The 25323-nt window shown below is 43.9% G+C and overlaps 3 protein-coding genes across 3 annotated transcripts in view; 2 read left to right on the forward strand and 1 right to left on the reverse strand.

The window, feature by feature from the left end:
• Positions 1–16724, forward strand: part of LOC118158252 (alpha-2-macroglobulin-like) — a 35821-nt gene extending 19097 nt beyond the window's left edge. Inside the window, exons 13-27 of the mRNA XM_035312888.1 lie at positions 319–382; positions 1642–1784; positions 2132–2281; positions 2476–2652; positions 3354–3453; positions 5494–5626; positions 5808–6036; positions 7225–7351; positions 7941–8062; positions 13952–14003; positions 14650–14733; positions 14875–15051; positions 15527–15611; positions 16141–16297; positions 16590–16724. Of these exons, the coding sequence (XP_035168779.1) occupies positions 319–382; positions 1642–1784; positions 2132–2281; positions 2476–2652; positions 3354–3453; positions 5494–5626; positions 5808–6036; positions 7225–7351; positions 7941–8062; positions 13952–14003; positions 14650–14733; positions 14875–15051; positions 15527–15611; positions 16141–16297; positions 16590–16679 (1890 nt within the window). The 3' untranslated portion in view covers positions 16680–16724. The remainder of the gene's footprint in view (positions 1–318; positions 383–1641; positions 1785–2131; positions 2282–2475; positions 2653–3353; positions 3454–5493; positions 5627–5807; positions 6037–7224; positions 7352–7940; positions 8063–13951; positions 14004–14649; positions 14734–14874; positions 15052–15526; positions 15612–16140; positions 16298–16589) is intronic.
• Positions 16725–17600: 876 nt separating this feature from the next.
• LOC118160617 (alpha-1-macroglobulin-like) lies at positions 17601–20725 on the forward strand. Its single transcript, XM_035315451.1, has 5 exons — positions 17601–17621; positions 17810–17935; positions 18349–18451; positions 18603–18644; positions 19601–20725. Exons 1-5 carry the CDS (start codon positions 17601–17603, stop codon positions 19624–19626), a joined length of 318 nt encoding a protein of 105 aa, XP_035171342.1. The 3' UTR covers positions 19627–20725.
• Positions 20726–23132: 2407 nt separating this feature from the next.
• A2M (alpha-2-macroglobulin) overlaps positions 23133–25323 on the reverse strand; it is a 27762-nt gene continuing 25571 nt past the window's right edge. The window contains exons 33-36 of the mRNA XM_035312846.1: positions 24751–24819; positions 24224–24326; positions 24031–24072; positions 23133–23314 (exon numbers count right to left, since the gene is read on the reverse strand). Of these exons, the coding sequence (XP_035168737.1) occupies positions 23289–23314; positions 24031–24072; positions 24224–24326; positions 24751–24819 (240 nt within the window). The 3' untranslated portion in view covers positions 23133–23288. The remainder of the gene's footprint in view (positions 23315–24030; positions 24073–24223; positions 24327–24750; positions 24820–25323) is intronic.

Consider the following 25323-nt stretch of genomic DNA (forward strand, 5'->3'; position numbering starts at 1 on the left):
CAATCTGTTCCAAAATATTAGAAATGTGAATATGACCCCCCAAACTTATGTGTATTCAGAGGTAAAGTGCGTTTGAACCTGATGCAGTGTGTACAAATGGTGGAACTGTCGAGGAAACACTAGTCCTTCTAGGAGGGCACATTTCTGGCTCCAAAGACCTAGTAAATTCCAGTCTGGCATTTGCTTAGTATCTTCTTGGTTTTGCTCACAGTTGGCAGTGCTATTCACACATACCCTACAGCTAACCCAGTGAACATTCATTCTTCTTCCTTTCATCACAAGTAACGACAATTACAGGAGTGTTTCTCTGTCACATAGGTGATGGCCAAGGGAAGCATTATGTTAGCAGACACTCATGATCTGACTGTGAATCCTGGAGATGGTGAGCAGAACTATGTATTTTTAGCATGTCTGATGAGATGGTGGGCAGGAGGACTTAGAGAAATTATTGCAATTCAAGCAGTCAAGAAAAATGGAATAACATTTTGAAAATTAATTCATTTTACATTAAATGGTTTGAGTTGGTTTTGTTTGGTCTGAATTCTGTCTGTTGCTGTACTTTTGACTAGAGTATTTCAGCAAATTCTACAGAAAATATATAGAATGTTTTGTTTTTTTTTTTCCTCAAACCAGTGCTTTCCACTGACCTTCATCACCAATTCTGACCATGGGTACTTGCCAGTGTTGTAAGACCCATGTGTACAGTGAGCAGGAAAAAGATTGTCTCCCTTTCTCTATCTCACTTTTCTTCATTTTGGGGGGTGTTATTTCTCTATTATAAGCATTTCTCCCTTTTGTATATATATATATATATATAGCTTGCATGCTTATATATATATATAATATATATATTCTAACCAAACATTTATTTTTGTATATATACAATGATCAAAGATTACACAAGTGAATGAGATGGGCTATGATGCATCTTTAAAAGTCTTTAGACAATAAGACCAGGGAAACCATTTTAGAAGCCCATGAGAAGGAGTATGCAGTATGTGGAAGTAAAAGATCTTACATGCTGCATGAAGTGATGTTGGGGGTGTGACTGAAATTTCTGCTGCCTCACTAGTTGTAGTGATTAAACTAACACCTTGGCTCATATCAAAAGATTTTCTCTCACCTTCATCCAATTTGTGACAAAAATCTCAGGCCCAGCTAGAATGTGGCATTTCCCAGTGCATTTGGAGTGACAGTTTGGTGTTCCGGGTAAATACAAGCTTTGGAGTAACTTCAAGGAGTTATTTTTTTCAGTTATTCTGCAACCTTGGCTGCTGCCACCTATTACAACTGTCCCTTATTTCTATGTCTTTTCCCTCATCTGTTTTTTTGTAAACTGAAGATCTTGGAGCTTGAGGAAGAAAAGGGTTGGGAACAGCAGGAGGTGATTCCAGGTGTTAGCTGGGGGGAATCCAGAGGGCATGCTGAGGCCCACTAAACATCTCATTTGGCTATTACATGATCACTGTTTGAATGCACGTGTCTTCAGCAATAGGCATAGACATCAGTCATGCATCAGTACTCCTGACCCTGTTAACTAAAAACGTTCAGCATGAGTGAACTTGACTTCTTTATCTGAAGAAGGCAAATACATAAGCCAGAATTTCTTGTATATAGCTTAGCATTTCTTCTCTCTGCTAGTTTATGGGATATTTCAGTTGACCTTACCTGTTGAGGCAACCATTGCTCCCAAGGCACGGATGCTTGTGTACACCACTTCACCCAGTGGGGAAGTCATCGCCAGTTCAGCGGATTTCCAGGTTGAAAGTTGCCTCCCCAGTCAAGTGAGTAAGAAGTCAGGTTTTATGTAACCCATGTTTGTTTCTTGGCCAGTAGTTCAGTTATTAGTTCCAGAATGGAGGCAGAATTCTCAACGGGTTCGTGGAATGGTCTGATCAGATGTTGGCTGAGTATTAGTGATTGAGTAAGTTACAAAGACATAACTATAAATGTGGAGGAAGACAGAATAAGAAAAAGAATCACTGCTCATTATAAATCACACTAGTCAAAGTTGAATGTATTAGAAGATCTGGAGAGCACTAGAAGAACTCAGTTCACAAGGCTAGATACTTTGGTATAATAGCGTGTAACTGTATCTGGTTGCTGCTTTAACCTACTTTTGTGGTTGCAGGTCAGGTTGAGTTTTGTTCCTAAGGAGGGTCTTCCTGCCTCCAACACACGTCTGCAACTCCATAGCTCACCAAGGTCCCTTTGTGCCATCCGTGCTGTGGACAAAAGCGTTCTCCTCATGAAGCCTGAAGATGAGCTCTCTCACAGATCTGTAAGTCTTTTCTGTTTCTGGTAATGAGCAATAAAATTCAACTAGAATGTACATAAAGCCATATACTTTTATAGCTGCATTCACTATACCTATTTTTTAGAAGCTGTCTTTTATCACTTGAGCATTAGGTAGTGTCTGTGTCCCCATGAGTACTGACCTGCCACATTTTCCACTGGTTGTTTGCATTTTCCCAGTTGTATGATCTTCTCCCAGAAGAAATGAAGGAAATTCAGGGCTACAGGTTCAAGGACTACTACTTGGAAGAAGACGATGTAAACCCCTGTTTGTCACTTGACAACATACTATTAAATGGATTTGTCTACGTACCCATTTCTCCTGATGGCAAAGGTGATGCCTATGACATTCTCAAAGTAAGCACCAGCCTTTCATTTTTATTAGTTACTCCTTTTTGGAGTACAGTATCATCTTTTCTTCTTCCCTGTCCTGAAGGTCTTTTTGAATGAACTTTGTTGTGAGCTTGCTAAGCTGTGTATGCAAGACATAAACAAGCCCAGGCCCTGCATCTATGTAGCCCATTGCTCATACCTAAGTGTTTCTCCAAGCCATTAAAACTTTGACAGGTCTCCTCAATGTCAGGACAAAAACCTGTGAATAGGCTCAAATAAGGAAGCAGTCTGAGAAATGACCCCTGGTGCCATAATACTAGAAACCCTTTCCATAGTCATGCATGTTGTCTCTCCATCTGGTGTAGATAGCAGTTTAATAAAGTGACAGTTACTTTGATAACCCTTAAACGTACCTGCACTCATCTACAGAGTCATGTACACGACTTTTTAGGTAGGTACTCTCAATCTAATGCTTTTCATACATCATTTTCACTCAGTCACGTCCCCAAGGTAGACCTTGATTTTCTGCCTAATCATGCCAGCATTTAGCTTTAGGATGAGTATGTCATGATAAGGCCTCAACATCTGGGTTGAACCAATCTATCTAGTGTTTATATACAAGCCTTTGCTATTATGCTCACTTCCAGACATAAGTACATCTATTCTTGACATAGTAAAATTAGTTTAATTTCAAAAGTTTATTGTACTTTCTTTTTGTTTAACAGCTGTTGGGCTTAAAAGTCTTCACTAGCAGCAAGATCCATAAGCCTGAAGTCTGCCAGCGTTACACAGTACACATGATGGAAAGGAATTACATGGTTTCTAGTAAGAAGGCCTGCTTCACTCTACCTCCACACAACTACCTAAAATTTTGCATTGTGCTTCTTTCTTCTCCTCTCCTTCTTTGAATATTAATTAGAATCACAGAATCATAGAATATCCTGAGTTGAAAGGGACCAACAAGGATCATCAAGTCCAATTCCCAGGTCCACACAGGAACACCCAAAAATCAGACCCTATGTCTGAGACTGTTGTCCAAACACTTGTTGAATTCCAGCAGGCTCAGTACTGTAGCAACCTCCCTGGGAAGCCTGTCCCAGTGCCCAAGCACCCTCTGGGTGCTGAACTTTTTCCTAACATCCAACCTGACCCTCCCCTGTCGCAGCTCCATGCTGTTCCGTCAGGTCCTGTCACTGTCCCCAGAGAGCAGAGATCAGCACCTACCCCTACACTCCCCTCGTGAGGAAGCTGTAGGTCTCCTTGGGGTCTCCTCTCAGTCTCCTTTTCTCCAGGATGAATAATCCAAGTGACTTCAGCCACTCCTCATATGTCTTGCCCTCTAGACCCTTCTTGTTTTTTAGCCCTCTTTTGGCTGCTCTCTAATAGTTTGATATCCTTCTTATACTTTGATGCCCAAAACTGCACACAGTACTTGAGGTGAGGCAGCACTAGCACAGAGCAGACAAGTTGATTCTGCTCTCAGATATGCCAACCTATTTCAGGATCATTTCCTTCTGGATTCAGTCCTGAAATATGAAGCTGATACAGCTCTGTGTGCTTATCTCCAGCTAGACAGGTATGCCTGGTTAAAAATGTGTGTTCTCAGTGAATCACATGCCAGGCCTGCAGCAGTGCTCCTGTAGACACTAAGACCATCTACCTTCAGGTGGACTGCCAGCATAAAGTAGAAGCTTTGTTCCTCCATCAAATCAAGGCCCATCTATAGAAACCTAAAAAAGGGCAGTCTTTACTGTCCAGTCTACTTCTAGATAATTGCATTTCAGCAATAACTAGGGGAACAACTATGGCAAAAGTGGACCAAGATAAATGAAAAGGTGGTATGAGTCTGTGGGTTGATGTTTTACCTCTGGGGGCTGAAAAACTTCATTCTGTTCCCAGTTCTTCCATTCGTGTGATTATAAGCAACTAGGTAGGTCACTGCTGCTGCAGTGACTGTGAAGATAGAAAAAAGATTTTTTTTCTAAATAGCTCTGAGATTAGAAAGGCTATATAAAACATTCTCACCTACACCACTTCCTATCACTGACTTTTTGTGGTACAATAGCCCAGTTACTATTAAAAACAATAGCCTTTGGTCAGGTGAAATCTTCTAGCCTTCTAGTTAAAACATATCAAGTCTTTTATTTTGGAAATGCCAGATCTTCAGAGCACAGCATGAGACAGCTGGCTGCTTTGAGAAGAGGGAAAGTCTTCTAAGACTGATGGAAAGTGTTTTGTAAGGCACAGCACTATACAACACTGTGAGGAAGGGTCCCCCTACTCTGGAACTACTTATTTGCAAATGGCCAGAGATGTAAAGATACATATTCAGTTCAAAAGAATCTTAGACGGGGAAAGAGGGATAAATGTGGCTGCAGTTTCTAGCCATGTATAAACATAATCATTTTTTCAACAAAACTTAATAAATTATATGAAACAAATATCTAGAGGCAGAGAATTCCACATTTGACTTCTCTATTGCAATAGAAATCTATCCTCGGTAGCCTCATAACTTAGCTCCTGGATTTGCTGGCAGTGGAGGAAGAATGATCAACCCCACCCAATCTCTGTAAGAGCAGTAGCTTTAGGAAACATGAAATATTGAGATGACAAGAGAGCAATACATTTGTTTTCAGTGGGCAGTTGATATGAGGTTAAGAATGTAGTGCAAGGATCACTGTGATCTGTTACAAATAAAGACAGCTCAAAGTTTGAGTCTGTGAGGCTGGCTGTAATCAAGTTTTCCAAGCTGTTCTTTAAATTTTAAGATTTTAGCTAAGAATAATCACTAAATGGAAGCAAAGTATCCTCCTTGGTTAGAAATGAGTTTGATATGTCTTTTTCTTTCTTCCTTTCCTTGAGCAGATTTAGTCAGTCCGGCACAACATCTTTTTGATTCAGACTATGCAATGATGGAAGAGATGGATGCTGGCCATCCTGTGGAGACCATCCGGAAATACTTCCCTGAGACATGGATCTGGGACATAGTTTCAGTGAAGTAGGTGTTTATGGGAATGTAGAGTGTGGTCACTGGGGCAAAACCTCAGAAGATAGTTAAGCTTTAATGAAAGTGTCAACATTTTGGTGAGAGGGGTCTTTCTAGTAGACAGAAGGATTTTTCAAGGCCACTAAGCATAGATCAAAATATGACTGAAATCTTTCTCTCTGTCTCTCGTCAGCTCTGAAGGAAATGCTGAACTAGATGTGACCATCCCCGACACCATCACCGAGTGGAAAGCCAGTGCATTCTGCACTTCGCCAGACACAGGCTTTGGCCTGTCCCCAACAGTGTCCCTCAGAGCCTTCCAGCCCTTCTTTGTAGAGCTCACCCTGCCTTACTCTGTAGTGCGTGGTGAGGCCTTCACGCTGAAAGCCACCTTTTTCAACTACCTAACAGCCTGCATCAGGGTAAGGAGATATTCACAACTGCTCAGTCTGAGAGCTTAGGAAAGACTACAATGGGCCATTTATAACATAGTTTCCCAAGCCAGCTGACTGATCCCTGATTATAATTTCATATAGGTGTGTGTATGTAGGAATTCTTGATGGATTTCATGAAGGAGGAATAACTTTTTCCAACAAAGTTTTGAAAGCTGTGTTTGATTCAGAATCCAAAGCTCTGCTAATGAGGGCCCTGGCCTTGACATCCTATATTTATTTTATTGTTCTATACAAACAAGGAACTTGTTATAAGTTATCCTTAGACCATTTAGACTTATGTTTATAGACCACATAGACTTAATATCCATAAGGTTATCTGTAGACCACACTGTCATTGCATACCAATATGAAAAGTCCAGGCTCACGAGGGTGGATACACTTTTTTAGCCTTTAGTCTCACCTCATATAAACATCTCACAAAGTATTATGCCACATTTGCTGGAATATACTTCCTCTGATTGATTGCATCTAACCCTAAAACACTAAGCAGAGCTATATAGCTTTAGTATTCTTATCTGCATTCTTTCACCATCAAAGGAGAAAAGAGAAAATCTGAGAGGTGACTCTAACAAAATCTCAATCACTTTTGCTTGGTGTTTTACAAACACTGATGTATATTCTAAAAGAAAGGAAGCTGAAACAAGGAGGAACACTGATCCAGTCATTCCAATGCAGTCTCATTTCCCTGTCTTTCCTGTTTTTGTTATTGTTGTTGTTGTTGTTGTTGTTTTCTATTTTCAGGTTCTTTATTCCACTCTCCCTTGTTACCTTACTTGCTTTCACACTGCTGGAGTTTTACCTCTTCACCTAATTAATTGTAATGGGGCATCTTTAACTCATGGTTTCATTCAAAGCCATTGCTTTGTCTTTACTCACATAACTGATAAATGCTCTCCATTTTCCTTGAATCAATTTCTTTTCTAAAGAGTAATACATGTCGTGTTCTCCACACTTATCCCACCAATCTCTTAAAATTTTACTCACCTCAGTCTGTTTCCATTTTATTGCCCTATTCTTGCACAGCCATATCCATGAAGTTCTCAGTCCCACAGTATAACCAGCTCCATTACCCATGCCCATGTACTGCTCTGTCTCCAGTAACTCCAACTTCTCTGTAATTCCAACCTTCTTGACACTTCTCTGTACAAATGGCAGGTCAGCGTGTCTCTAGCTAAATCTACTCATTTCCTGGCTGCTCCAGTAGAGAAGGAGGAAGAATCCTACTGCATCTGCCTGAATGAAAGGAAGACTGTGGCTTGGGCAGTAACACCAAAATCTCTAGGTAAGAGGCTGGACAACATGGAAATACTAGAATAAGATATCTCTAGATAGCATTAGTTGTTTGGTGTGAGGAACAAGGACCCCAAACCTTTCTGCAAGTAACTTACCTGTGCTGGATGTGGGAAGTCCAGTTCTGAGGCTGAGACACGATATTAGGATGCAGGTCCTAAACAGACTTTCTAAGGATTGTGGCCTTTTCTCAAAATTTGAAGAGAAATCACAAATTCCCTTAATACTTGCAAAGTGCTTAGATATTCCTGTTGTGGAGCTACGAAGTACCTTAATGTGGCTGAGTCTGAAATATTTAATTCAGAGCTTGCTTTCTCTGAAGCATCCCCAGACAAGACTGTTTGATTTAGAAGACCTGCCCCTCCACCGCTCTTCTTGCTGACTGATTAGCACCTGCTTGGGTGGCCATCACAAAAGAGGTGGTCTAGAAGGCTGCAGCTGGATCAAGATAAAGCACTGGCACATATTTAGCTCTCCTCCTGGAAAATCTCTGTAACACAGCAGAGAGCGCCCAGCACAAACACAAACCCCCATTTCCCTGGTGCTGCCCAGCAGGACTGGCTGACCCCTGTTTCCTCCAGGGCAGGTGGAGTTCTCGGTGAGCGCTGAGGCCCTGCAAAACCAGCAGCCCTGTGGGAACGCCATAGTGGAGACCCCTGAGAAAGGACGGAAGGACACAGTCATCAGACAGCTGCTGGTGGAGGTATGGGGGATGCTGAGTTAGGTGGCACAGAAGAGTAATAATAATTTCATGCTACATAGTAACAGTTGCTGCATGATAAAGATCTTTAAGTCATGATAGCAGAAATAATGCCTCTTATTCTGCATGCTTCATTAAACTAAGAGTTGATAAATCTCATACCGGCCAACAGATCCCATAACTCATAGAACTGCTGTCTTAATTAAAAGCAGTCTATTACATTACATAAACAGGAAAAATAAGCAATCATGGCAGGTTCATCCCAGAGACATCATCTGGGAGAAAAATGAGAACTCCTTGGTGTTGCCTGTAATAAGTCACAGGGATAGGCTACAAATGGAAGCTTTACCAGAAAACTTATGTGTCTCCTCCAGCACATGGCCAGTACTCTAGAACATGAAACAGTTGCCATGATCTACATGTATTTCCAAACAAAAAATACCGTCATTGTTTTGAATTGTTTTTATTATACTTTTAAGAATGTTCAGAAAAGTATGAACTGACTTTTTATTTTTGCATTCTTTTCTACATTTTTTTCTTAGACGCTGTTTTACAATGATTAAGCCACAGTTTTTATGATAAATAGGCAGTCATAAAATTTATCCACAGTATTGACTCCCTGTGATATTAATGGCAAACAAAAGATACTAGCTTTTTGCATAGTGACTTCTATACAATATCATGTCACAACATTGTCACTCCTATACATGAAAGGAAAGAAATAATCTTACTTAAGAAAATTTAGTCAAGACATCGCAACTCCTCTATAAATTGTAGACATTCCAATTTTCAGTTAGGCAGAGCTAGGATTCATATAATACATAACTTCAGAAAATGTTTTGCTAACCTGTATGTAATGATGGAACAACAATCCTGTTTTTGTTTGTTTGCTTTATTTTCTAATTTTGCTTATTTACAAATGAATGTGATTGTACAGTGCATTCCATGTATCAGGGCACAAAGAACTATTGATCATTTCAGGAAAAAAAAATGCAATTTCATACACGTCTTCAGGAAAAAGAGTAATTACTTTGTTCTTTGAAGATACTGGAAGATAATTCCTTCTAAATTTTAAAAGAGTCTTTTCTCCCAGATGGTGAGGAAGTGAAAATAACTGAATAAGCATTAAAATAACTTCTGTTGGGTTGTCTAAGAGGTTACTGGTATTACTCTGTTATTGTAATGAAGTAATTAATCTACCCCATCTAGCCCCGAGTGGATAGAATCAGAGATTAGCATCCAACAATTAATTAGCAGGGATGGATACAGTGCAACTTGCTTGGGGTGGAGCTTCATCGTCCCAAACACATGGATGTCAATACCCCCTGCAGCAGGTCATGGGACTCTAGGGAGAGCAAAGGGAGATGACCAGAGCCCCTGGGGCACCCTCTTGCCCCTCAGGAAACCAATCCTTGATGAAAGCTAGTTGGGATACAGGATGGTTTTTTTCACCCAGGAATTTCATAGCTGGAAAGGAAAATCTTTTGAATAGTTTTGTATATTTTATTTTCCTGTTGAAATGTTCAAAATCATACAAAACAATAGATTCTCATTTAGTTGCATTTCAGGGTGGTACACTGAAACAAACACCAGGCGCCTTTGCAAACAAGCATTTAGATCAGTTGTAGTTTATCCTAATGCTTTCTCTCTTTTTATTGGATTTTTGATTTTCCCCAAGCTTTTAATCTTTCTCCATTTTTTTATATTGAAGAATGAGAGACAACGTGTTTTAACTGTGTGAGAATGTCAGGGTAATACCATTTTTTACATGCTGGGAAAAAAAAAAAAAAAAATCAGCTGGCAAAAGCTGGAAACCAGTAATGAAGAAATGGCAAGTCCCCTGCTTAGAGGATAAGAAAATGTTGAGGGGATCTTACTAAATAAAACTCTGAAAAAAAAATGTTTTCTAGTAAAGATTTGATTTTATGCAGGATCTTCTAGATCACCTCAACAGAAAATACTTCTTCTTTTCATACTTTTCTGAAAAACTGGGCTAGAATTTTCTGAAATAGAGGAACAGAAGTTACCCTCATTAAATGTGGCCAAAAATCATCAGTTGAGTGGCGTATATTTATTTTTATTTTTATTTTTTTTTCTAATATGTCACTTGTGGGAGCATTGGGGTGCTTTAGTTATCACCTGTCAAAACTTTTGCATGAATATCTTATAGTGTCACAATCAGCTGTAAACAGAGTCTGAAATGTTGTGCTAGGCTGGACTAAGGAAAGTATCACCTTGGAAGATAGAGCCCTGTGGCTTCATTAGCACTGTTGGTAATGTTACCTTGCATGCTATCAGCTTTATAAACTGTGAAGCCATGAGGTTTCTTTGAGTAATTGGAAATGAAAGAATAGTATTAAATTTCATGTTTGTAATTAGGCAAGTTATAATTCTGTGTTATAGATGACAGGTGTCATCTACCTGAACTTCTGTAAGGCTTTTGACACAGTCCCACTTGACATCCTGATTTCTAAATTGGAGAGATATGGATTTGAAGGGTGGATCATTCAGTGGATAAGGAATTGGCTTGAAGGTTGCACTCAGAGAGTCATGGTCAATGGCTCCACGTCCAGGTGGAGGCCAGTGACAAGTAGTGTCCCTCAGGGGTCTGTCCTGGGACTGGTGCTTTTCAGTATCTTCATCAATGACGTAGATTCTGAAGGTTCTGAAGGGCAGAGGGGTCCAGGAAGGCTGGGCGCTCTTCAAGAGGCAAATCCTAATGGTGCAGGAGCGGTCTGTTCCCATGTGCCCAAAGATGAGCCAGCGGGGAAGAAGACCAGCCTGGCTGAACAGAGAACTGTGGCTTGAGCTTAGGAGAAAAAAAGAGGGTTTATAATCTTTGGAAAAGTGGGCAGGCCACTAGGGAGGACTATAAGGATTTCGCGAGGCTGTGCAGGGACAAAATTAGGAAGGCCAAAGCTCATCTGGAGCTCAATCTGGCTACTGCCGTTAAAGATAACAAAAAACGCTTTTATAAATACATCAACACAAAAAGGAGGACAAAGGAGAATCTCCATCCTTTACTGGATGCAGGGGGAAACTTAGTTACAAGAGATGAGGAAAAGGCAGAGGTGCTCAATGCCTTCTTTGCCTCAGTCTTTAGCGGCAATACCGGTTGTTCTCTGGATTCGCAGTACCCTGAGCTGGTGGAAGGGGATGGGGAGCAGGATGTGGCCCTCACCATCCACGAAGAACTGGTTGGTGACCTGCTACGGCACTTGGATGTGCACAAGTCAATGGGGCCGGATGGGATCCACCCAAGGGTACTGAGAGAACTGGCAGAGGAGCTGGCCAAGCCACTATCCATCATTTATCAGCAGTCCTGGCTATCGGGGGAGGTCCCAGCTGACTGGCGGCTAGCGAATGTGACGCCCATCTACAAGAAGGGCCGGAGGGCTGACCCGGGGAACTACAGGCCTGTCAGTTTGACCTCAGTACCAGGGAAGCTCATGGAGCAGATCCTCTTGGGAGTCATCATGCGGCACTTGAGGGGCAAGCAGGCGATCAGGCCCAGTCAGCATGGGTTTATGGAAGGCAGGTCCTGGTTGACGAACCTGATCTCCTTCTATGACAAAGTGTCGCGCTGGGTGGACGAGGGAAAGGCTGTGGATGTGGTCTACCTTGACTTCAGCAAGGCTTTTGACACCGTCTCCCACAGCATTCTCCTCAAGAAACTGGCTGCTCTTGGCTTGGACTGGCGCACGCTTCGTTGGGTTAGAAACTGGCTGGATAGCCGGGCCCAAAGAGTTGTGGTAAATGGAGTCAAGTCCAGTTGGAGGCCAGTCACTAGTGGCGTCCCCCAGGGCTCGGTGCTGGGGCCGGTCCTCTTTAACATCTTCATCAATGATCTGGACAAGGGCATTGAGTGCACCCTCAGTAAGTTTGCAGATGACACCAAGTTAGGTGCGTGTGTCGATCTGCTCGAGGGTAGGAAGGCTCTGCAGGAGGATCTGGATAGGCTGCACCGATGGGCTGAGGTCAACTGCATGAAGTTTAACAAGGCCAAGTGCCGGGTCCTGCACCTGGGGCGTAATAACCCCAAGCAGAGCTACAGGCTGGGAGATGAGTGGTTGGAGAGCTGCCAGGCGGAGAAGGACCTGGGAGTGATAGTGGACAGTCGGCTGAATATGAGCCAGCAGTGTGCTCAGGTGGCCAAGAAGGCCAACGGCATCCTGGCTTGTATCAGAAATAGTGTGACCAGCAGGGCTAGGGAGGTGATCGTCCCCCTGTACTCGGCTCTGGTGAGGCCGCACCTCGAGTACTGTGTTCAGTTTTGGGCCCCTCGCTACAAGAAGGACATTGAGGTGCTTGAGCGGGTCCAAAGAAGGGCGACGAAGCTGGTGAGGGGCCTGGAGAACAAGTCCTACGAGGAGCGGCTGAAGGAGCTGGGCTTATTCAGCCTGGAGAAGAGGAGGCTCAGGGGCAACCTTATCGCTCTCTACAGATACCTTAAAGGAGGCTGTAGAGAGGTGGGGGTTGGCCTGTTCTCCCACGTGCCTGGTGACAGGACGAGGGGGAATGGGCTAAAGTTGCGCCAGGGGAGTTTTAGGTTAGATGTTAGGAAGAGCTTCTTTACTGAAAGGGTTGTGAGGCATTGGAACAGGCTGCCCAGGAAGGTGGTGCAGTCACCATCCCTGGAAGTCTTCAAAAGACGTTTAGATGTAGAGCTTAGGGATATGGTTTAGTGGGGACTGTTAGTGTTAGGTTAGAGGTTGGACTCGATGATCTTGAGGTCTCTTCCAACCTAGAAATTCTGTGATTCTGTGATTCTGTGAGATGATGGGATTAAGTGCACCCTCAGCAAGTTTGCAGATGACACCAAGCTGAGTGGTGCAGTTGATACAACATAAGGAAGGGATGACATCCAAAGGGACATGGATAGGCTTGAGAAGCTGGCCCACGTGAACCGAATAAGGTTCAACAATCTAAGTGCAGGGTGCTGCACCTGGGCCAGGGCAATCCCAGGCATGAGTACAGACTGGGAGAAAAACTCACCGAGAGCAGCCCTCTGGAGAGGGATTGGGGGTTCTGGTAGATGAGAAGCTTGACAGGAGCCAGCAGTGTGTTTGCAGCGCAGAAGGCCAACTGCATCCCGGGCTGCGTCAACAGAGGAGTGGCCAGCAGGTCAAGGGAGGTGATTGTCCCCTTCTACTCTACCCTTGTGAGGCCCCACCTGGAATGCTGCAACCAGGTCTGGGGCCCCCAGCACAAGAAGGGTGTGGAGCTGTTAGAGCAAGTCCGGAGGAGGGTCACAAAGATGATCAGAGGGCTGGAGCACCTCTCCTCTGAAGAAAGGCTGAGAGAGGTGGGGCTGTTCAGCCTGGAGATGAGAAGGCTCCACAGAGACCTCATGGTGGCCTTTCAATACTTAAATGTTCTTATAAAAAGGATGGAGAGGGACTCTTTACTCGTGTATCTATCACAGGATAAGGTGGAATGGTTTTAAACTGAAAGAGGGGAGATTTAGATTGGATATCAGGAAGAAATTCTTTACTCAGAGGGTGGTGAGGCACTGGAACAGGTTGTCCACAGAGGTTGTGGATGCCCTGTCACTGGAGGTGTTCAAGGCCAGGCTGGATGGGGCCCTAGTAAATCTGAATTAGTGGGTGGCATCCCTGCCTATAGCCTGGGGGGTTTGGAACTAGATGATCTTTAAGGTCCCTTCCAACCCAAGCCATTCTATGATTCTATCATCGGTTTTGTGTATAGAGGAATGTCTTTGTAAGCAACTTCTAGACGCTTTGCATTATGATAAAGTAATTACCACAGGAGAATTTGCAAGTATTTAATTTTCTTTTTAGTGTCCCTTTTAGTTTCTCTGTTGATAATTCTTTTATTTCTTTTTCTGTCTGTTTCTCACTTTTTGCTTTTATTCTTCCCTCTTCCCCAAAGCCAGAAGGAATGGAGGTGGAAACTACATATAACTCTGTGATCTGTGCATCTGGTAAGAGTTTATTTCTTTCTAGGACTTTTTTTTTTTTTTTTTTTTTTTTCCCTGAAGAAAAGACTTAGACATAAGGAGAAAATGAGGCTTAAAAATTATATGGATCTAGCGAAACTGAATAAACTAGATGTATGTCCAACTGGTAGTGAAACTAATTCTTCCTAAACAGCTCTGATTGTAATAGTTTCTGCAATTGCAGAGGCAGAAGATTAGCTCTTAGGAAGTGAGGCTGCCTAGGGGACAGAATATCTGCTATTTATTAGGGTTATCTCTAATGTCTTTCATTCTATGTAAGTAAAATCACAAACTGAACTCTGCCAGGTCTGCCCACCAAAGCAGGAGAGGATAGAAAAATAGGCTAGAAAGTGCATTTTCCAAACAAGGCCAGCTGATAGAGCAATGTAGAAATCCATAACATTTTGTGTGTAAGAGTATTGCAGGCCCAATGGAGAATGTGCAGGATGGGAGGATTCTACAACAAAAATGCAGGTGAATGGATTTGTTCGACACAGGAAACCCCTATGCAGTGAATGGTATCTCAACCTATTAGCTGACACACATGCATGTAGACATAATCAGGAAGCATAACCAAACTGATCTAGTTGTTGTTCTTATTGTTTTTGTTGTTCTGTTTTGTTTTTCCCAGAAAAATCAATGTCAGAGACAGTAGCTCTAGTTCTCCCAGAGAATGTGGTGGATGGTTCAGCCAGAGCATATTTCTCAGTACTAGGTAAGTGAAGCACTCTCAGTGTCACATGCCATGTTCTAAACGCTGCCATTAAAACACTGCCATGTTTTTTCAACCTGTGCATAGTTGACTTCTGAGCCCTGAATTGTGCTAATGTGCCCTTGAAAATCTCTCATTACCCAGGTGACATAATGGGCACTTCCATGCAGAACCTGCACCAGCTCCTCCAGATGCCATTTGGCTGTGGGGAACAGAACATGGTCCTGTTTGCACCCAATATCTATGTCCTGGACTATCTGAACAAGACAGGACAGTTGAGTGAGGAGATCAAATCCAAGGCCATTGGATACTTAGTGCGCGGTGAGCTGGGATACTGCTTCTCTGTTAATTCCTTTCCTTGGCTTATGGATAAGGACACTTGACCACTGGCATGTGGGAGGTTTTCCTAGTGCATTCTCTGGAAGGGGACACGATACTGTAGTAGGTTGAGTGCATATAATACAGTATCTACAAGGGAGAGAATTCTGCTCTCAAGTAGAGGTGCAGGGTGAGATAGGACAGTGTCCAAACAGAAACATAGAAAAAGTCCAGAACTGGCAATAAAACAACTCTTTTCAGTAAGAAAATGATTTTATGAAATATATAATTCAGTCTGTAACTTGTTAATCTTGGCAGCTGCTTATACTGAATCGCAGTCTTTAAGACTGAGATTTCAGAACTGTTCTTCACCTTTGGCTGAATTTTTACAGCCAGAACCATTTCTGCTTCATTTCATTTGTATGACTCCTTGAAAAGTACTGAGACAACAAAAATATTCTTCTGCTCTCCATTTCAGGGTATCAAAGGCAATTGAACTATAAACACTGGGATGGTTCTTATAGCACCTTTGGGCCCCAGTATGGGCAGGTTGGGAATACCTGGTAAGACTTCAGTACCACTGGCTTTGTATTTCTGCTCTTCATCCCCTCCCTTTTCTCAGCATCCTCTTGTGCTTGGTCATTGTGAAAGCTGAAATGGAGGTGGAGGTGAAAGGATAATCATGACGTCAGAAATAATCATGTGGGATAAGGGAATAAGGAAGGATGCTAAGGGAGATCCCCTTTAGGTTTGTAATGCTGCAGTGATAGCTATTTACCTCCCCAATACCCTGGTTCAGCTCAAGTAAGGATGACCCTCAGGATGCCCAAGCAAGTTCTTAACAGATGCTGATGAATCCCTAGAATGCAATTGCCCACCTACCCGCAGTCCTCATGTCTGTCAATGGCAGTTACTTTTAGCATTGGTCCCTGTCTCACCAAATTTCTAAGCTAGTTTGCAGTTTCCAACCAGCCCACATAACCAAGTTCTGGAGTTTCTACTGCTTTCTTCCAGAACAGTGATGTCTGCATGGGCCCCATCACCTGTGATGGATACAGGGCCAGTTGTCTCAGTTCCTTCTGTTGCTTTCAGGCTCACAGCCTTTGTCCTCAAGTCCTTTGCCCAGGCCCGGCCATACATCTTCATACATGAGAAGCACATCCAGGATGCTTTGATCTGGCTCACTCAAAAGCAGAAGGAGAATGGTTGCTTCCACAGTTCTGGGACGCTCCTGAACAATGCCATGAAGGTAATATATATCTGCCTGTTTGGCTCCATATGGGCTTTGTGAGGATGGAAGTTGACTGTAAGTCAGCCTGGGACCAAAAGAGATACATCAGCACTTGGGGATTGGGAAGGAGGGGGAATCTATGTATATGAAGTATTAAAAAAGCAGGAAAAAAACAATGACAACTTTTGAAGGACTTAACCATAAGTAGGAGGCAGGAAGAATTTGTCCTTGTATGATGTAGATAGCATAGCACAGGGAGAAGTCAGTGGTGCTCTGTGGGAATGACATCTACTTTTGTGTTTCCCTGCAGGGTGGAGTAGACAATGAGGTCTCACTGACGGCCTATATCACTATTGCATTGCTGGAGATTCCTCTGCCTGTAACTGTATGTGTCACCTAAGTCACTATTGGTAGTAACTTACCCTACTAGTCCTCCACAGATTATCAAGCCGTGGTGGTTTTACTCGGGTGGGCAGCAAAGCTCCACCACAACTGCTCTCTCACTCCCCCTCCTCAAAGAGGAATGGGGAGAAAATATGATGAAAGGAGCTCAAGAGTTGAGATAAGGACAGGGAGATCACACAGTAATTATTGTGACAGGCAAAACAGACTCAGCATAGGGAGACAGGAAGATTTATTGCCTATTACTAACAAGCTAGAGAAGTGAGAAACAAAGGAAAGAAACCAAAAGCACCTTCCCCCCTCATCCACCCTCTTCCACCTCCTCCCCCCGCCCAAAGGGGGCAGGGGAATGGGGTTATGGTCAGTCTATAGCGCTTCTTCTCTGCCGCTCCTTCTCGGTCACTCTTGTCCCGTGTGCTGTGGGGTCCCTCCCACGGGACGCAGTCCTTGCTGAACTGATCTGGCATGGGCTGCCCACAGGTAGCAGCTCTTCAAGAACTGCTCCAGATATGGGTCCGTACCACGGGGTCCGTCCCTTGGGAGCAAACTGCTCCAACCTGGGTCCCCTGCAGGCAGCATCTCCTGCCAGGTCACCTGCTCCTGTGTGATCTCCTCTCCACGATTTACAGGTCTGGCCCGGAATCTGCTCCAGCAGGGGTCTTCCACTGAACGGAGGCCGCAGTCTCCGTCGGTGCAGGGCCACCTGCTCCACCGTGGTCTCCTCCACGGGCTGCAGCGTGGAACCCTGCTCCACCGTGGTACTCCATGGGCTGCAGGGGGACAGCCTGCTTCACCATGGGCCTCACCAAGGGCCGCAGGGGACTTCTGCTCCGGTGCCTGGAGCACCTCTCCCCCTCCTTCTTCACTGACCTTGGCACCTGCAAGGCTGTTCCTCACTCCTCTCACTCTCCCAGTTGCTATGTGGTACAGTGTTTTGTTTGTTTGTTTGTTTGTTTTTTTCCCTGTCTTAAATATGCTCTCACAGAGGTGCAAAACAACATCACTTATTGGCTGGGCTCTGGTCAGCAGTGGGGCCCTTACCGAACATGGGGCAGCTTCTAGATCCTTCTCACAGAAGCCACCCCTATGGCCCCCTGATACTAAAACCTTGCCATGTAAACCCACTAGAGATTGACATCCCTTTGGATCTGTAACCTCTTCCTTGTCTCCTCTTTCCAGCTCTCAAGCATCCAGCCTTTCCAAATCCAACGAACAGAAGTCAGCTCAAACCATGTTCTGGTGTATATAGAAAAGGTGAGGACAAACTCAGGGTTGCAGAGGGACACATGGTGGAGCTGTGAATTACATTGGCAATAGCATGGACAAAGAAGCACCCTGAGCCTTGTAACCATGAAACACAAACCTGTTTGCCAGTCTCCTCCTCTCTCTCACATGGATGACTCCCCCATTCCAGCCCTCAGCAGGTTTTCTCTCTGTGCCTGCACACAGATCAGCCCACACCTGCCCACCAGCCACCAGCTCCCCCAGTGTGGGGAAAGGCTCCAGGGTTTCCCCTTGCCCCTCAGCCAGCCCTGTAATCCCACACACACCCCCAGGGCACTGGTGGCAGGGAGAGCACTAGTGGAAGGAGGCCAGTGAGGAGACACCGGGAGAGACCAAGGCAGATGCAGAGGCACGCCTAAGCCTCCACTGCTTCCCTTCTCCAGCTGAACTACGAGACCTTGAGCTTTTCCTTCACAGTGGAGCGGGACATCCCTGTGCAGGGCCTGAAGCCAGCCCAGGTGAAGGTCTATGACTACTACGAGACAGGTAAGTGTGGGTCTGGGGGTGCCCGTGGGAACGAATATGGGGAGTTGGATATTTGGTGGTGCATGGGAGCTCTGGGGACCCACAGCTGGCCCTGGAACCCATCCCTATGCCAGCCAACAGCCCTGCTCTCTCCTTCCCTTCTGTTTTCCAGATGAGTTTGCCACACAGGAGTACAGCGCTCCCTGCACCACAGGTAGGGTATGGAGAGCCCTTCTCTTCTTCAGAGTTTTCTATATCTTCCTCTCTGTGCATGAGGTTTTCCATTCAGTGCTTATCTCTGTCTGAGAGTTATTTTGAATATTTTCCCAATACACAGGCACAGATTTTGGATGCAAAACTGTGAACACAGGAGGCACAGTGGTGTTGTCTCTTTGAAAACTGACTCTCCCTAAATTCTTACAGTCAGGTTCTCCTGGCTTGATTGAAGGTTATTGTACTGTTGGTGCCCCATATCCTTCTTCTTTAAGCTCAAGTTACTTACATAATTTTTGTTGCCTTGGCATCAGGATATCTGCTGGTCCTTCCTGAGTGCTCCTGCTAGTGTAGCTATGGGATCTTGCGGATCATGGGACTTGGCTCTTCCAAACCATCTGGCACTCTGCTTCCTGGAAGTGCGCTGTCTAAATCAATAGAACAAATCAAGGTCACCAACATATATATCCCATAGAGCAGCATGTCATGGTCTGGCCTTCCATGATACCGTACCGTGCTCCAGAACCTCCTGCCAAAGCATGGTATACATTTCCACTAAAGCTGTAATACGGTGCTGCTCATAGCCTCTCATTTCCTGCTCTGAGTATACAGCCATACCTGCAGCAGGAAGTCCTCATCGAGGAGGAATCCTGCACAGCCCTTACTATTGAAGTGGTTTGTCCATTTTAAGAACTTGGGTTTGCCTCCCTCATATGGTGAGAGAAAACTGCCCTGGTGACAGACCCACCCCTGTACACACAGCCATGACATTTTCCATGGGGGGAGCAAAGCTGTACAATATGGCACCCCAGCCTGCTTAGCAATTGTATGTGGCAAAGTCCTATATGCTGCTGGCACATTGCAGCATGATACATCTCGCTCTCTCTTTCTCTCCACTTGAGAGAGGGAAGTAGTATATCTCTCTAACTCCTGTCCCATTTTCTCTCATCCTTGTAGAGGAAGTAGATCAGGGCAACGTGTGAGGAATACTCCGAGCTGCTACATCCCACCTGCCTCACTATCACCATCTACGGAGAGAATAGACTGACATTTGGATAGTGCCTGCAAAGAATGCAAAATGAACTTTACAAACAAATTAACTGTACTGACCAATGATTTTTGAACAGCTTATTTCCAGTTCTGTTTCTTGCTGCTCAATCTCCAGTCACAGCTTTAATCTCTCTGGCTTCTTAGGTTGAAGAGCATCACATCAGCCATGCCTGTGTGAAGAACTGTAAGGATGACAGTTGTAAAGATAGAAGATGATTTAAGTCAGGGTCAGCTTTTCTAATGTAGCCCTCTCCGAGATGTTTACTCTAAACTTGTTAGCAGAGATTCTGTCTAAACAATGGAGAAGGACAGGTACTTCTTGAGAACAATTTCTCTTCCTGGCTTAGAAACCATGACTTGATTGAATTGCCCTCTGCAGGTGCCTGTCCATGTCTCTTACCTGGAGGCAGCCTGGCTGATCAACTAACGTTACACAAAATAATGTGCCCAGGAGCCACTCCTTCCAGTGTTGTTTCTTATTCTTAGAAGTGTGGAAGTAGATACACAGTCTGTCCTCTTCTAAGTTATATATGAAGCTTAGAACATGCAAGGGGTGTTGGGGCAGTGGAGGGCCAGAGCGATATATGCATGTATTATGCTTTCAGCTGATAACTTATAATAATTCTCCAGACGAAGCCTGGGCCTTTTTGTGGAAACTTCCATATGTTGTACCTGCTGCTTCTTGGAGGTTCCCAGGGAGTTATGAGTAAACACCCTCTTGGCAAGCAACATGGCCTAGAAGCTAATAGTATTTGCCAGTAACCTAACTATCTGAGTCTAGTATAAATGGCATGTTTATTTAAATCATAGAGTTGCTTGGTGAAACTCTCCCTAATCCTCTTATATTAAGGTGTCTCCAGGTTGTGACTGTTTATTCTCATTAAATGCTTATTGCTAGATATCATGGCTTCTTGTATATCCAAAGTATGCACAGCTAGTAGTTGCATCCAATTTTCTCTTTGTGCGCCTACCCAAACAATGGTACTGAAAACAAATAAAGTTCTTTAGCTATTTTGCTAAATATTGATATTATTTCACATTATCTCTTGGTGATTGGTGTTTACTCACCCAAGACCTTTTTGACACCTCATATTCAGAGAAGCCTATGAAATCAACAGGCTTCAGAGAATGCTGAGCAAAATTTCTAATTTAGCATGAATAGTAATTCCATTTTTATTTGATTTAGAAACAGTAAAACCATTTTCATTTCCTACCATAACATAATTTATTTTCCAGGTGCTCAAAGAAACATAGTTTTTGGTTTCTGAATGAAACTGTTTTGATTTTAGACTATTGCAATTTGCCTTTGAAGAATGTAAAGCGTGCTCCATCGAGGTAGAAATGGAATATTCAGATATTTTTGTGCTTTCCTACAGTAGCCTTGATAAAGTTTCCTGTGTCATATGCCATGGAGGGCCTGCAAACATGTGACTGACAATTCACATCCTAGTCAAGCAGAGGGATGTTAAACTACTTAACAGACGTGGGCTAGGTAGGGAATTCCAGCCAGATGATAAGTGATGTTGCATGGGCAGCAATTAGGTGTTGTCTAATTTAACCTGGGCAGCAGCAAAATATTGTGTTAACTCTTCCTATGGTAGAAAACCATTATCCAAATTCTGTGAATAGAACATGTTCCAGAGATTTTACAGATTTTTAAACTAAATTGTCATGATGATCACTTTGTTTCATTTGAGGCAGAAAAGATGCAGCAGCATAACCATGGTAAACTACTTGCCAAAAAGCAAATGAAACTAAAGGAGCTGTTGACATCCATCTACAGGTTGCTGTAAATGAGGGTCTGTATTTGCAAACCTATGTCTGTATGCACAAGTTTGCACACCTGGCACTTTTGAACCTGCTTGCCCTTAACAGTCTCAGCTGGGACTATGTATCTCCGATACTGTCTCTAATAATCCCAAAGCAGGGGGAAACTATTAAAAAAAAAAAAAAAAAAAAAAAAAAAAGTGCCAGAGCAAACTGCTTTCCTCACAAAATGATGAGTTTTAGTTCATAAAAGGGAAAGAGGGTCTTCAGACACCCACATGGATAATGACAACTCAAAGAGCTTAAGCGACATTAAAATAAATATAAGTTTAATCTGTGACATATTATTGACAACCTGGGTCTGTGCATATGAAAGAAGCTGCATGAGGGACTCCTACAGATGTTTGCTTAAGCTATCATTGGAAGGTTCAAAGGCACTTCTGCACACAGAGCAATTCAAATACACCACATGCCATATGACCTAGTGAGCTAGGGTTGATCTCTACTGTATCCTTGGGAGAGATCCTTGGTGAACTAGAGAGTATGTGATAATTTGTGTAACTAACATGCAAAAAGTTTAACCCAAACTACCAGATAGGGATCCAGGGCCTCTCATCTGAATTCTGCTGAAACACTCTAAGCCTAATTGTGAGCCTAGCTGTGAGCCTAGTTAGGAAAAATTAGAAACATACTAGCACTCTGGTTGATTTGTTTTGTTTCTAAAGTAAATACCCAGATGATGGGAACTCTGGTATCAGACAACCAATTTGGTAATCATCACATATAATTTGGCCAATTATAAGAAAAAGTTCCACTCAAACTTTCATTGCTATACCTATTCAGAGTTTTTAGGCACAGTAAGGTTGATACATAAGCATTAGACAAAAGAGCACGGTTATTTGGTCAGATAAAAGCTTCTACAAAAACACTGTGTCGTGCTTCCTGTGGCCATCACGCCTTCTAACCTACTGTTAACTCCATGTAACACATAAGGCTAGGTCAGCTAGGGTCAGGCAAGATCAGCAACTTGTCAAAGGGGAGAAAATGAAAACTGTACTAAAATTACTCAAAAGAATACAATAGACCTACAGGCCTCCTCCGAGGGGAATAGGATAAAGTTTTCATAAAAAATGCAACAATTTTGGCTCAGAAGGTAGATCTTGTTTGAAATTCTGGGTGATGTTTGTTAAGTTCCCAGTCCCTCTCTGATTTCACTTCAGCTATTTGGAAACAATGTCTTCTGTGCCAGAATGGGAAAGGCTTCCTTTCACAGGTCCTCCCTTCACTTCTATCTGTTCTGAAAAATCAGTTTGGACAGGTTCTACAGCCCATCTACTGCACAGCAGTGATTTCACCATGGAATCACAGGAGTTATATGAAGAGAGGTTTATGTCCAAGAACTGTCTTGCAGAAAACACCCACATTTACAAGCAGAGAGCCAAGTTTCCAGGACATAGTGGACCAGGCAGGATTCCCTTTCCTCCTAGAGAACTGGCAAGTATGATGACAAAGCTCCCCACTGCCAAAAAATGTCTGCCTCCTGGTATTCCCGAGGACTTGCCAAACACCTTCTTGCCATGAATGGCTCTTTATCTAAATCTCAGACCACTTCACGGTTTGAGCTGTGGATGGGAAAAGAGAAAAGACTAACAAAAATAAGGCCAGAGGCATCTTTGGAGAATCAAGGCTTAATTTATTTATATTGTCACTTCTTTTTTGGTGTTGAGGTGTCCTTATGTAACATTTCAGTAGGCCACCTCAACAAGAAGATCCTCTAGAGGCACAGACATGTGAGTTGATCCAGCAGGGCTCACACAAGATGTGTTCTTCAAGCATTTCCCTGTTCAGCTTTGTCTGGAGGTGAGGAAAGAACAGAATGAGAGATGGTTCCTGAGGAAGCAGTATACAGAGCCCTGGACATCTTCCCTGTGTTCTGGTGGCCCCTTCTTTCATGCTATGTGAGTTCAAGCCCTGTTAAAAGCTAGGAACCTACGTCACCTAAAATTCTGAGTTGCAGATGGATTGGGAATGGCTGGACATGTTCAAGAAATCCTTGCTACAGAGAGGGAAGGGGGAGGCAGAGATATCCACCTTAGGAAGTATGTGCTACCCCAGTACATGCTCTCACTCAGCACCTGGATTTCCCAACCAAAGGTTGAGGGAAAACAAACAAACAAACAAACAAACAGAACAGGGCAGTTTGACAGGTCCCCAGTGAAAACATGACAATAGCATCATCATTTCCCCAAGACAGCTGGGAGGCAATTCCTCAATGTGACATACACAGAGGAAAATACAAGTGCCTCTGTGTAAGTTAAGGCAATAACATTGGGACTGAGCCTCAGTGAACAAAAATGAAAGCTATATCTGACCTTACACAGGACAAGGGGTAGGCAGTATTGCATTTCTTCTCTGTACTAAGGTATGTCACAAGACTGCTACCGGCATAGTGAAGACATGCCCAGAGAATATATCTAGGCCAAGGATACCCCAGGTTTGCAAAGATGTTCATTCAAAAGAACCTGCAATTGGCCATCCTAGAACATGTCATTTGTTCCTATGTACCCTACCTGTGGTGCAGGGAGCGCTGTACTCCTGTGTGGCAAACTCATCTGGAAAACAGAAGGGAAGGAGAGAGCAGGGCTGTTGGCTGGCATAGGGATGGGTTCCAGGGCCAGCTGTGGGTCCCCAGAGCTCCCATGCACCACCAAATATCCAACTCCCCATATTCGTTCCCACGGGCACCCCCAGACCCACACTTACCTGTCTCGTAGTAGTCATAGACCTTCACCTGGGCTGGCTTCAGGCCCTGCACAGGGATGTCCCGCTCCACTGTGAAGGAAAAGCTCAAGGTCTCGTAGTTCAGCTGGAGAAGGGAAGCAGTGGAGGCTTAGGCGTGCCTCTGCATCTGCCTTGGTCTCTCCCGGTGTCTCCTCACTGGCCTCCTTCCACTAGTGCTCTCCCTGCCACCAGTGCCCTGGGGGTGTGTGTGGGATTACAGGGCTGGCTGAGGGGCAAGGGGAAACCCTGGAGCCTTTCCCCACACTGGGGGAGCTGGTGGCTGGTGGGCAGGTGTGGGCTGATCTGTGTGCAGGCACAGAGAGAAAACCTGCTGAGGGCTGGGAGGAAGGTACCAGTAAATCTTGAAAGGTGGGCAAAAGTCAGTATGAAATTCATTCCTACTTTTGTCAGACCCATGGTAGTTTTGAGGTCCATGTCTTTTGCTCTGGGTGGCCAAATGTCCCCATACTTGTTTCCCTAACCCAGCCCAGCCCCAGATGGACACTCACCTTTTCCAGATACACTAAAACATGGTTGGTACTCAACTCCGTACGCTCAATACCTATGTGTTGTTGCAGCTGAAGAAAGAAGACCAAAATTTTACTGAGTTGAGAGTGATCTCCCTGTGCCATGTCCACAGGCATATGGATGGGACACTAAGGAAATAAAAGACTAGGGGGAATGAGGGAACCAGCTAAGTCTGCAGCATGGAACTTAGTGCCTCCTTGGTAGGCCCAAGGTCTTCCATTCACCAGTCTGGTGAATGAAGTGCTGCCTGGCCTCAGCCCAGGCAGATCACTGGTCCAAACACAGCAATGGAAGAATGCAATGATAACACATTATTTCAGGCTTGCTACTTCTGCAGTGTCATCTCATAATCTATTTTCTAGGCCATGCACTTGATGAACCTCTCAAAAGGTAATCAAAGAAACAAACTGTTACAGGACAACTATAAGCCACAAGGTAAGATTCACAAAAGGAACAAGAAAGCAATACTATTTCTGAAGGTGGTATACAAAGACAGTGTTTTTAGCAGGGTATCAGAACTCAGTGATAACTGAGTGCTGAAATCCCTTGGGCAC

This window comes from Oxyura jamaicensis, chromosome 1 (assembly GCF_011077185.1).
Source record: "Oxyura jamaicensis isolate SHBP4307 breed ruddy duck chromosome 1, BPBGC_Ojam_1.0, whole genome shotgun sequence".
NCBI classification, from domain to species: Eukaryota; Metazoa; Chordata; class Aves; order Anseriformes; family Anatidae; genus Oxyura; species Oxyura jamaicensis.